The 12482-nt window shown below is 42.8% G+C and overlaps 1 protein-coding gene across 3 annotated transcripts in view; it reads left to right on the top strand.

Annotated features, from left to right (window-relative positions):
* LOC121397242 (Fc receptor-like B) overlaps nt 1–12482 on the top strand; it is a 31198-nt gene that overhangs the window by 14356 nt on the left and 4360 nt on the right. For 2 of the 3 annotated variants that reach the window (XM_041573709.1, XM_041573708.1), the window contains exons 6-8: nt 3190–3288; nt 6628–6768; nt 11030–11308. In XM_041573709.1, coding sequence (XP_041429643.1) covers nt 3190–3288; nt 6628–6768; nt 11030–11308 — 519 coding nt within the window. The remainder of the gene's footprint in view (nt 1–3189; nt 3289–6627; nt 6769–11029; nt 11309–12482) is intronic. The other variant, XM_041573710.1, reaches the window with a different exon arrangement.

Raw genomic sequence — 12482 nt, 5'->3', positions numbered from 1 at the left:
TCGGGGGTTACTAATATAAGATCTAATGTGGTGACCAATGTAAAATCTCCTAACACCTCTGTGCCTCTACCTCTGAAGGAGCCTATGCAGTTAGGCATGTCCTACCTGACTCCTGAGGAAAAGGCACGCAGGCGTACCCTGGGTCTTTGCATGTACTGTGGTGAAAAGGGACATTTTCTGAACCAATGTTCTAAGAGGCCGGGAAACTCCGAAGCATAAATGGAGAAGGGGAGCTCCATTTGGGTGCAGGCGTTTCCTCTACCCAATCAGCCTCCAAGGTTTTGATTCTGGTTAAACTAACCTGGCCTACGGGCTCTGTCAAGGTGTCCGCATTTGTGGATTCTGGGGCGGAGAGAAACTTTCTGGATGCTGCTTTTGCAGCCAAATACAAAATTCATTTGGTTTCTCTAACTACCCCCATGAGAATATGGGCAGTGGATAAAAGACCTTTAGGGTCAGGTGTGGTTTCACTGCACTGTGAGGAGATAGCTTTTTACCTCATTGAAGGTGCTTCCTCTCCCCTAATTCTAGGATTACCGTGGCTCCAGAGGCATAACCTCATGTTCAATGGGGTCCCAAGTGTGGTGGGGTTTGCTTTCCTTCAGTAGTGGTAACTACTTCTCTTGAGGGTTTACCTGCCGTATACACAGAGTATGCTGATGTATTTTCAAAAAAAGCTGCTGAAACTCTACCCCCACATCGGCAGTATGACTGCCCAATTGACCTTATTCCTGGTTCCACTCCTCCTCGTGGTAGAACCTACCCTCTTTCTTTGCCCGCAGCCCAAGCAATGAAGTAGTATATAAGGGAAAACCTAGAAACGGGTTTCATCAGACCTTCTAGTTCCCCTGCGGCGTGCTTCTTTTTCGTTGGGAAAAAAGATGGTGGTCTTGGCCCCTGTATTGATTATAGGGGGCTCAATAAGATTACCATAAAAAATCGCTATCCTCTCCCTCTAATTTCTGAACTTTTTGATCAGGTTAAAAAAATGCAAAAGTCTTTACCAAGCTTGATCTTAGGGGGGCTTATAACTTGATTAGAATCAGGGAGGGTGATGAGTGGAAGACTGCATTTAACACCAGGGATGGCCACTACAAGTATCTTGTTATGCTTTTCGGTCTTTGTAATGCCCCCGCAGTGTTCGAGGAGTTTGTCAATGACATCTTCCGGGATCTGCTGGGGATCTTCGTAGTGGTCTACCTAGACAATATTCTTATTTTTTCCTCCAACATGAAAGAACATCAAAATCATGTTTGTGAAGTCTTACAAAGGCTAAGGGGAAATAATCTTTATGCGAAACTAGAGAAATGTACTTTTGGGGTTTCTTCTGTTCAGTTTTTGGGGTTTAACATTTCCAGCAAGGGTCTAGAAATGGATCCATGCAAGGTGAGAGTAGTCCTGGATTGGACCCAACCCCTTTCGTTACGTGCAACCCAAAGATTTCTAGGTTTTGCTAATTATTATCGGCAGTTTATCAAAAAATTTTCCCTCATTGTAGCCCCCATCACTAATCTGACTAAAAAGGGCGCTGACCCCAGCATGTGGCCCCCTGAGGCTGTTCAAGCGTTTGACTTCCTAAAAAAGGAATTCAGTTCAGCCCCCATTCTCAGATACCCCAATACTGCACTGCCTTTTATTGTGGAGGTTAAAGCCTCTGAGGTGGGAGCTGGGGCAGTCCTTTCTCAAAGGCACCCGACTACCAACAAGTTACATCCCTGTGCTTTCTTCTCCAGGAAGTTTTCACCCGCAGAGGTGAATTATGATATAGGTAACAGGGAATTGTTGGCAGTCAAATGGGCCTTTGAGGAATGGCTGCACCTCCTAGAGGGTGCAAAACATCCGGTGACGGTCTATACTGACCACAAGAATTTACTATACATAGAGTCTGCTAAACACCTTAATCCTAGGCAGGCTAGGTGGGCTCTATTTTTCACAAGGTTTCATTTTTCTCTGATTTTCAGGCCTGGGACTAAGGCGGATGCACTCTCTAGGAGTTTCAAATCCATTTCTTCTGACTCTAGTTAGTGTACTCCCATTATTCCCAGGGAAATGATCATAGCAACCCTTGAATCTGACCTTTCTTCTCTATTGCTTCCTCTTCAAACATCTGCTCCTACGGATACCCCTTTGGGGAGATGGTTTGTACCTCAGGAATTAAGGGAACAAGTATTGAGAGAGGTTCATGATTCTAAGATGGCAGGGCATCCAGGCATTTCGAAGACAGTGTCCCTGTTATCCCGTCATGTTTGGGGGCCATCATTCAAACAGGATGCTAAGGCCTTTGTTAATTCCTGTCCAGTCTGCCAAAGATCCAAGGCTTCTCGAAATTCTTCCCAGGGTTTGTTAATTCCCTTACCCATTCCAGAAAAACCTTAGTCCCATCTTTCGATGGACTTCATTGTTAATTTGCCCCCTTCTCAGGGGAAAACTGTGATCTGGGTGGTGGTGGATAGGTTTAGCAAGATGAGCCATTTTGTTCCCCTTCCACACCTCCCTTCTGCTAAAACCTTGGCTGATTTGTTTGTTAATCACATTTTTAAGTTACATGGTTTTCCTGAAAATATTGTTTCTGACAGGGGGGTTCAGTTTGTCTCAAAGTTTTGGTGTGCTTTCTGTTCTTTGGTGGGGATTGAGTTATCTTTTTCCACTGCTTATCATTCCCAAACCAACGGCCAAACTGAAAGGGTGAACCAGTCTCTGGAGCAGTACCTCAGGTGTTATGTGTCCGACAACCAGTCCACTTGGGCAGAACTATTACCTTGGGCAGAGTTTGCATACAATAATGCTACTCATTCTTCCTCTGGGGAATCCCCTTTCTTTATTGTCAATGGGCTGCACCCCAAAGCTTTTTCTTCTCTGGGTCTGGTTCCCCTGTACCATCTGCCAACTCCTCTGTTGAGTTATTTTCTAAGGTTTGGTCTCAAGTACATGAGTGTCTGTCTGCAGCTACATCAGCTCAAAAAAGAGCTGCTGACAGATCTCGTAGAGAGGCACCCCAGTATAAAGTAGGGAATTTGGTCTGGTTATCTACCAAGAATATCAAGTTGAAGGTGCCCTCTCTCAAACTGGGTCCTAAATTCATTGTTCCATATCCCATACCCGCTATAATTAACCCTTCCTCTGTTCATCTTAAGCTACCTGTTAATTTTAAAATTTCTGATTACTTTCATGTCTCCCTTCTCAAACCAGCTTCACAAATCCAGCAGTCATCTGTTCCTCTCCCAGTGTTGGTCGAGGGTCAGCCTGAATTTGAGATCCAGGAGTTCCTTGATTCTCGCCTGGTTAGGGGTAAGCTCCAGTACTTTAAATGGAAGGGCTATGGCCCTGAGGAGAACTCTTGGGTCTCAGTTGAAGACATCAACTGACCGCCTCAGGAAGCAATTTCACTCCAAATTTCCTGGTAAGCCTGGGGGTCCAGTGGCCCCCCCTAGAGAGGGGTGTAATGTAAGAAAAATAACTAACCCTGGTGGTCTAGTTCTGAACCTGTTTGATTCCCGTTTTGACCCCTGCCTGACTATTTTGACTATTCTGACTTCTGGATCCTGACCTTGCCTGCTTACGACTACTCTTCTGTTTAACCCCTTGATTGATCACCCAGTTTTGACCCTTTTGCCTGTTGGACGATCCTTACTATCTGCCTGCCTCGCCCTGCCTGCCTGACTATGATTCTGCCTAATCCTTTGTACCGTGACCATTGGTCCAAAAAGACTCTGCTACTAGCCGTGCCCCTTTGCCAGCTAGAACATCTCGCCTTGCACCCCTCGTTAAGTCCAGGTGGCACCCAAGTAAGCTGAGGGCTCCTCCCGAAGCCCAATGGTGGTCACACTACTGGTGAAGCCGAGCCGAGACCAGGGTGCTTGGCACTTGTTCTGGTATTGGGTGCCGGCCGTGACACATACATACCCAAAGGAGAATGACAGTCTTATTGTGCATCTGCAAGCTGCGCAATTATAGGCCACAGAACTTTCATTATCTAGTCTGTAAAAAGCAGGATAAATTATGCTGGTCATTAAATCCTACGATAGTCACAGTATTCAGGCAGAAAATTCATTCAGCTTCCCTTCTCAGCAGTAATGTGTTTCTATCCACCCACCACTAGTAGCCATCACCTGGTCAATGCCCATAATGCATAGAGATGAAATAGTGTGTTTTTGTTCATTACAGTGTAGTTCCAAAGGGGTAGTTTCTTTCCCAATTTTTATTACGTTCCTGTGTTTAAGAAATCTATCTTTTAGTTACTGTATGGTCTTCCTTACATAATACAATCAAAATGGGCAAATAATTATATATATTACATGGGTAGTTTGGCAAAAGATCCCGTATTTGATATCAAACCTCTGTGAGGTCCATGGGTGAGAAAATGATGTCCCCTGTTTCATACTATTACATACAGAGCAGTTATAACATTCATAATTTCCAGGTTGTGGATTAGAATAGTAGTGTGAGGTCAAATAATGGGATTTATTGTCAGCCATGATCAGGAAATCTCCTAAATTCCTACCTCTTCTGAAAACAAAAATAGGAGGATTTATACAGTTTGGACCCAGAATGGCATCTGCTCGTAAATGATGCCAATGTTTGTGCACCACATGTTTAAATGAAATTAAATATGTGGTAAATTTGCTCCTTGAATACTTTTCTATCATCATTCAATTTCTGCTTAATAGTTTCTGTGTTTACCTGAGATATTGCCTGATCAACCAACTCTTGGGTATATCCAGACTCACAAAATCTATCTGCTATAGGTTGTAATGAAGCCTGGAGTTTGTCTGGTTCAGAAGTGATGCATTTGACCCTGGTTAATTGAGAATAGGGTAGAGCTCTAAACAGTGATGGAGGATGGAAACTGTTTGCGTGTAAAAGATTGTTACCATCAGCGGGTTTCCGGTAGATATTGGTTATCAATTTACCTGTCTCAAATCTAATCATGATGTCAAGAAAGTCTATGGAATTTTTTCACATAGTTAAATCTGTTTCATAGTCTCACGTTTAATACTTTATTGTTTGTAAAGCTTTAGAAGGTTTATAAGCAGGCTGTTCCAACATCAAAAGAAAACATAATATTAATTTGGCTCTTTATAGGAGTGGTTATTGGACATATTTTGCTTAAGGTCCCTTTGAGGCCTAACATTTAGCCTGGTCCTCTGTTAGACCGAATAAAGGATTAAAATCAAATCTGCAATTTCTGCAATTTCTGTCTCCAGCCCAATTATCATGACCAGTGACCACTTTGTTCTGTCACAATCAAGGACCACAGGGGAGACTCAGAGGTCATTGGTCATCATGTTTGAAATAGAGGTTAAACATAGCAAAGGTTAATGCAGTACAAAGTCCAACACCAGGAATCAGTTGAGGGCATGGTGTGAAGCAGTAAAGTCAGGCAGAGGCCAAGGTTCATATAAATGAATCAGAGTAGATCTCAGCAGGAGTGCCTACAATGGGTAGGGTGCCTAGCAATAGGATGAGTTGAGGAACTGGTCCATAGGCATCACAGCAACGGGGTCAAGCAGGCAATGCACTCAGCATATAAACACTGATACCTTTATAATACAGCAAATAAAAAATCAGTCCTGCACTGACTTAGGGGACCCATGGCTAACCACAGAATAGCAACAAAGCTATCAGGTTTTATGGAGAAAAGCCCTGATTTCCTGACCCTTTCGTGATCTGACTTCACATGTCTACATTGGACATAATGGGTGGTAGGATCCAGGAAAAAATAAAAGATGACCCCCCCACAAAACACAGCCCCTATCACATAGTGATGCCATTTCCAGATAATGAGAAGAATGACAGGTTGGGGTGGAGGAAAGTTGGCAGAGGAACCAGCCCCGTGCAGGTCTCAGTTCATGGTGCTGCATAACCGATATCCGCATAGAGCAATTAGATGCTGGATTATCAGATAAACATAATTTAACCTAGTTATGTAGGTTGAAAAGACACACACATCCACATTCCAGTTCAACCTTTTTGTCTAAATAAAACCAGCCTAGCAGCTATATAATGTCATGCGGTGTCAGCCAGTCACAAAGTTACAGGGAACATTCTGAAAAGAAACTGAAAGGAGAAAGTGAAAAATCCTGAAACTTTGCTGTGATTATCATCTCAGTAGGCACATAAATTAATAACCATTGCACTACTTTGTTATGCTCCATATCCAAACTGTTCCCTTTATTGTACTGTTATTCCTACCTCTGTAGTGACTGAAGAAAGGTACAAAAAAAGCAGGATTTTCAGACTTTGGTATATTACTTGGACCTAGGGTTGCCACCTTTGTGCGGCTCATGATCTGGGCAGAGGGTGACATCACAGGGGCAGATCAGTGACGTTGTGGGTGGGACGTGTTACATCACGTGGGTGAGGCAGCAGGATTGGCTGATTGCCATGTCAATCAGGAGAGATCTTGACTGCCCCTGATTGACATCAACCGGGCTGTCCAGGTCAAATCCATACAGGTGGCAATTCTACTTGGACCTCATTGTCACATACTGTATTATATCTAAATTCGATGGTTCGTTTCTCTGCTTTTTATTGAATAAAACCCCTTTGTATTCTAACTAAAATAAACTATGGGTTACCTATCCTGCCATAAACTGACTAACAATATGATTTACTTTCTTTTACTAGAGAGGAGCTATGCACCAATTGGTATAGGAGTCACTTTGGCTTTGCTGATACTTGTTATTATTGTGGCTTTACTTGTCTACGAGTTCAGAAACAGAGTTGTCTCATCCTTCTTGAACCGTCACAATTCCTCAATAAGATCAGGTAACAAAACATCGTCCTAGATTTTGTGCACCAGAAGTGACACTAAGCACACTCTGAAAATGCTTGTTACAACTATTTATTGTAGTTTAAGCCAGGGGCTGGTCTCATTACCCCCTTGGAGTCAGGAAGAGATTTTTCCCCTGTATAAGGCTACCGTTTTTTTTTTCATCTTTCTCAAGTTCAACTAGCAGAGAGTTGGGCTTAATTCAACAAAAATGTTGAACTGATGATTGAATGCCTCAATGTCTCCATCTACTATTATACAATTACTGTTAACAATTAATTGTTCTGTGTTTTGCCAAGAATAAATGCAGACCTAAAACTGGCTGAATATTCGGGAGAATGTAATAAGAGTACTTGAGTTAACGTATATAATGAAAATCTCTTTGCTTTTGACATGTATGTATTATTGCATTTGTTTTGCAAGTCAGTTAATGGGAAAAATGTGCATGTCTTTAAGTAAAAGTCATAATTGCACTAAAATAATACACAAAAATAATGCACTTTAAACATACAAGTTAAAATGTGAGCAATCGTCATTAAGTATGCAATAGTACATGACAAGATTCCAAAATTCGTTCCTAAAGGACAAATAAAGAGAATTCTCTGGGGGGTGTGAATGTGTTAGAAACCACCCCAATGAACATCATAAGTTACTTTAGATTCCCCATTGTGGTATACCTGCTGCACACAACTGCCAATGCCCCAGTGATTTGCTGCACACTACCACCAATGCCCCAGCAATCCCAGACTGGGACTACACACACACAGTAAAGATCAGACCTAAACTTTAGAGTCACAGCTTAGTGTGCATGCACTCTATCCAGAGAGTGCAAAGGATCTCTGGGACAGGCGTGGACTGGGAGTCAAAATAGGCCCTGCCATTCCAAGTACACAGAGGCCCAAACAGCCCCCTATCAGCCCAAATAGCCCCTTTCCAGCCCACTATATGGTAAGTTTCTATGGAACCATACAGCAGCCCCTCTGGCATTTGCCAGAACCCACAGGTTGCCAGTCCGGGCCTGCTCTGGGACATCGGCAAGATGGTGGCGCACAGGAACAGCACCCTGGGCTGGTGCACTTTTCAGCAGGCAGAAGCATTGTCCCAGGAAGGTTAGCAGTGATGTAAAGTTTGTGTGTGTGCAGTAACGTAACTTGGTGGGGGCGGGCCCTGGTGCGAGCCGTGCAGATGGGCCCGCCCCCACCCTCGTGTGCGCGTTTTTTCAGTGCCGCTGCAGCCGACTCCAGCCGGCTGCAGCACGCACGATCTTCCGGGGGGGGGGGGGCCTGCGGGGGTGCAGGCCCTGGCCCATTTGCACCCCCTGCTCCCCTGGTAGTTACGCCCCTGTGTGTGTGTGGGGGGGTAGTCTAACACATTGGCACCACAAAGAGAATTTGCACCTTTTTATTTTCATTACATCCCTACAAATAGGAGCTCTGGCATAGGGTCTGAGGCTAGCAATTATAATTACTGGGGTGGTGCCTAACAAATTGGCTAGGTGTTGGAATATTATTGGTGGGATTTGTGTCCATTCAGCCACAAATGCATTCGCGAGGTTGGGCCGTGATATTAAGGAGGAAGCCTGGCTCACAGCCAGGGTTCCAGTTCATCCCACAGGGGTGCAGTTGGGTCAGGACTGTGCAGTCAGATTCTCCCATTCCCTGCTCAGCAAATCCATTTGAACGGATCTGGCTTTTTACATAGGGTCATTGTTGTGCTGAAACTGGAAAGAGCCTTCCCCAAACTATTCTGCAATGAAAGAATTACGGATGTGAGATGTAACATTAAAGGAAAACTATACCGACCAAACAATTTAGGTCTCTATAAAAATATATTGCATAAAACAGGTCATATGTAAAATCCTGCTTCATGTAAATAAACTAATGTGCCCACCCTTAAACAAATATAGCATGCCCCTCAAATTAGTTTTAAAAAATTGCTCACACATAAATCTTTAATAGTTCGGACTTCTGAAGGCAATCCTGCTCTAAAAAAAGAAAAGTCGCCAGCGTTCTTTACAACTTTAATTACCAGCAAACAGGATATGATGTCACTGATATAAGATTGAGGAAGATGTAGCTTTGTTTTATCAGTTCGTCTGGTCTAAGGTGGCGAAGTGAACTCTGGCGAAAGGGGTAACGTTCAGTAAAATTCATATCTTAGTGATTTTGCGGATAAATGACCATTCCCCAGAAGCAAAAGTCGTCTGGCGATAGGGTGAGAACAAACACTAGCAACGGTCTCATTTGCTAGCGAATTGTCCTCTACGCCTGTTAGTGAATTGGTGATGTCCGTGTGGATGAGATTACTGGCGAATTGGCCACTTCTCCCTTTAGTGAATCTGCCCCCATGTGTCAGCACCCAGGCTGAAGCAGTGTGCAGACACACCAGAAAGCAGATCTGAACAGAAGGGCGGTTTCTCTGCCGGAACTTGGCCCATGTGCTAAGCAATGTGAATTACAACATTTTTACATAATATGCAACTCAATCAGCTGTTTCTCCACCAGTATAAAATTGCTGGTGAAGAAACTGTTCATGTGACACCATTAGCCTCCCCAAACAAAAAGGTCACCCTCCGCCTATGGTCTCTTAGTATTTCATCTGTTAGATTCCCAAACTCACAGGTAACAACCAGCTCTCTCAAAGCTGCTACAATTGTTCTGTGGATTCGAATTTATGTTGTCCACGTTGGCAGAATTTATATTTTTCAGCAACCACATTTATTCTTGGCACAAAAAAGTTCTTTATAGCAGTAAGAGCAGTTTCGTAAGTATCATCAGGTAATGGTAATGTATAGAATATACGCTGTCCCTCTGCTCCCAGGCAGTGAATAAGTAAAGTTTTCTAGCAGCAGAAATATCCCCTTGGTCAGCAGCAATAATGTAATTTTCAAACATACAGATCCCAGCAGTAAAAGGTATGGTAGGCTCACCAGGGTTTGGGAGAAAAGGTGCAGGCTGCTGCAGAGGTAGAAGAGACATCTCGCTGCCAATTTATGTTTTTGGTAGCCGAGGATGAGTAGAGTATAACAGTGCTTTATTAGCAGGCTCATGCAGCCATTAAACAATAATAAGCAACTCTAACACCATATAGAAAATATGCACAGTATAAGTCTTGAGCACAGTGACATCTACAAGCCACAACACCACAGAAAGTTCAAAAAATAAATGTGTTGGTGGACTGTACAATGTGATCAAACATGTGTGTGTCTTATTTCCTTGTGGTTCTTCTGTGCTGCAACTCTGCTAAGTCAGCAAAACCAAAAAGGAATTCAAGCTCCACACAACCTGGTACTGGTTACACAAACCACTACCTGTAATAAATGGTTTGCGGTTTATTTGCTGGAGCTTCTTCCTTCCTGGTTTTGGCTTTGCAAACAATGAAAGAAAGAAATGAAGCTCTGTGCTTTCCTCCATTGGTTTTATTTACTCTGTTGCTTCAGTATACATGAGTGTGCAGATAAAATTTAGCCATTAAACATATACATTTTAAACATAATAAAACAATTAACTGCTGGGGTAGCACAGATGTCTCAGGCTGACCCGAAGCTCATTTAAAGGGCAAGGAACACTACAAATTTTTAAGTAAAAAATCCATTCCTCCCCCCTCCAATAATACTGCTATCCTGGAGAAAGTTAACTCTCTTTAATTTCTAATACATAAATAAAGCAACAAAGTCGAGCTTGGTAGCTGCTCACTCCCCCCTCCCCTCTTCTTTCCCAGCCACCTCGTTCCCCACACGGACTCACACAGAGAAGGCTCCGCCACAGCACCACATATCGACACGCTGACGGAAGTTTCTGGGTCAGCTGCTGTTTTGAGCAGCTACCAAGCTTGATAGAGAATGAGACAAGCTAATAAAAAGTAACCAGCTGAACAGCAGCAACACCAGTAACTTCTGGTTTTAGAAAGAAGCCGGCTAGAAGGACATTGGAGCGCGCACGTAAGTGCAGGTCGCCACGTCGCCATTTTACAACAAACCGGAAGTGAGATTTTGTTGCTTTATTTATGTATTAGATATTAAAGACAGTTAACTTTCTCCAGGATAGCAGTATTATTGGAGGGGAGAGGAATGGATTTTTTACTTAAAAATTTTAAGTGTTACTTGCCCTTTAATAACTTCTATAACCCCTCCTATTTGCACAGGGGGTCGTAATTTGAAACCTCTAAGAACATGGCAAGGTAAATGGAACCATAAAGAGAGAGTTTGCTCATGGAATGTACAGTAAAAAATATCATGTGTATTATTTTTATTTTCAGAGCTATTCTCCAAACCAGTGGCAAAAGTAACTGAAAGTCAATCAAAGCAAGGAAAAGTACTGACTGTAACATGTGACACAAAGCTCAGCCCACGCAAAGAGACTATAGAGCTGCAGTTTGCTTTCTACAGAAATGGACGCAATGTGCAATTCAGTTTATCCAACCAATATGGAGTCCCCTCAGCTCAGCTGGAGGATTCTGGGAATTATACCTGTGAGGAACAAACTCCAACCGGCAGTGTGAGGAAGAGGAGTAACATTTTACATATCCAGATACAGGGTGAGCATTATACTTTATTTCCTACATTATTTCCATAAAAGAAAACAGCGTAGACCAAGATTTGGAAAACACCTTAGAATGATCACAATGTTCATGCCTCATGGAATTAGCCCAGGTCTCCCCCCTGTAGTAGCCCTGGACTGTCCTTTGAATCTGGCTTCAACTGCGCCTGCAAGATGGCACCTACAACTCCACTGACAGAGGAGCAAACTGAGCATGCTCAAGCCCTAGCCCGGGCGGTTTAAGCTGAAAGAAGGAAGCCTGATACAGAAGCCCATGTATACAGAATAGAAGGAAAAAAATGCTGTGTTTCTTTTGATAGAGGACTCAGAGCAGCATTACTTTGAGGATTTACTGGTGTATTTATATAGACCTGCAGTAACAGAAGGTTAGAAGGTGCACACTCACATTACAAATTACGAGGTCTCCATCAGGGGTAAAAAAGTAGAAAATTAAACAAAAAAGGCAGAACAAATAGTATGTACATTTCATATTTATAACCAAATGTCCTTGTGTTTGTCTCGCTATAGCAAGCGAAACTAAAATGCGTTTGACATCACTTTCATTTGACATCATTTTCTGAAGAACCAGAAAACCAGTAATTGCATTCTGGGGTATAACTTGGAACGCAATGTGTTCTAATATGTCAGCACTGAATGAAGCTTCACTGTCTCCTTCTATGAAGCCAGGAGACCAGCCTGTACTCCATAAAGATCAGAACGAAATGCATTCCAAGACATCTGCGCCTAGTGTCTAATGCGCATGTCAGTCCTCAATCTAGCCTTCTGAAGCAGCAAGATTGCTATCTTGAAGGTTACATAGAGCCTATTGTACAAAAGAATATAACTCCTGAGCAACTGTCAAAACCCCATTATCATATTACAATAACCAACAATTTAATAAGCCCGTTGAATGAGGGTCAACATAAAAAATTACATTTTTCAACATGAAAAGGCTAGACAGGCCCGGTAAAAAGAACAAAAATTATGACAGCAATCAGGAGAATCCATAATGATGGTTTCTCTGGTCATCAGTGATCTATAGGAAAATAAAAATAAACATATATGAATCTATTAAAAAAAGAATGTATTCATTCAACCTGAGAGTGCAGTCATAAATACCCAAAGGAGAATGACAGTCTTATTGTGCATCTGGAGGCTGCGCAATTATAGGC

This window comes from Xenopus laevis, chromosome 8L (assembly GCF_017654675.1).
Source record: "Xenopus laevis strain J_2021 chromosome 8L, Xenopus_laevis_v10.1, whole genome shotgun sequence".
NCBI lineage: Eukaryota > Metazoa > Chordata > Amphibia > Anura > Pipidae > Xenopus > Xenopus laevis.
This window is presented reverse-complemented; position numbering and strand designations above follow the sequence as displayed.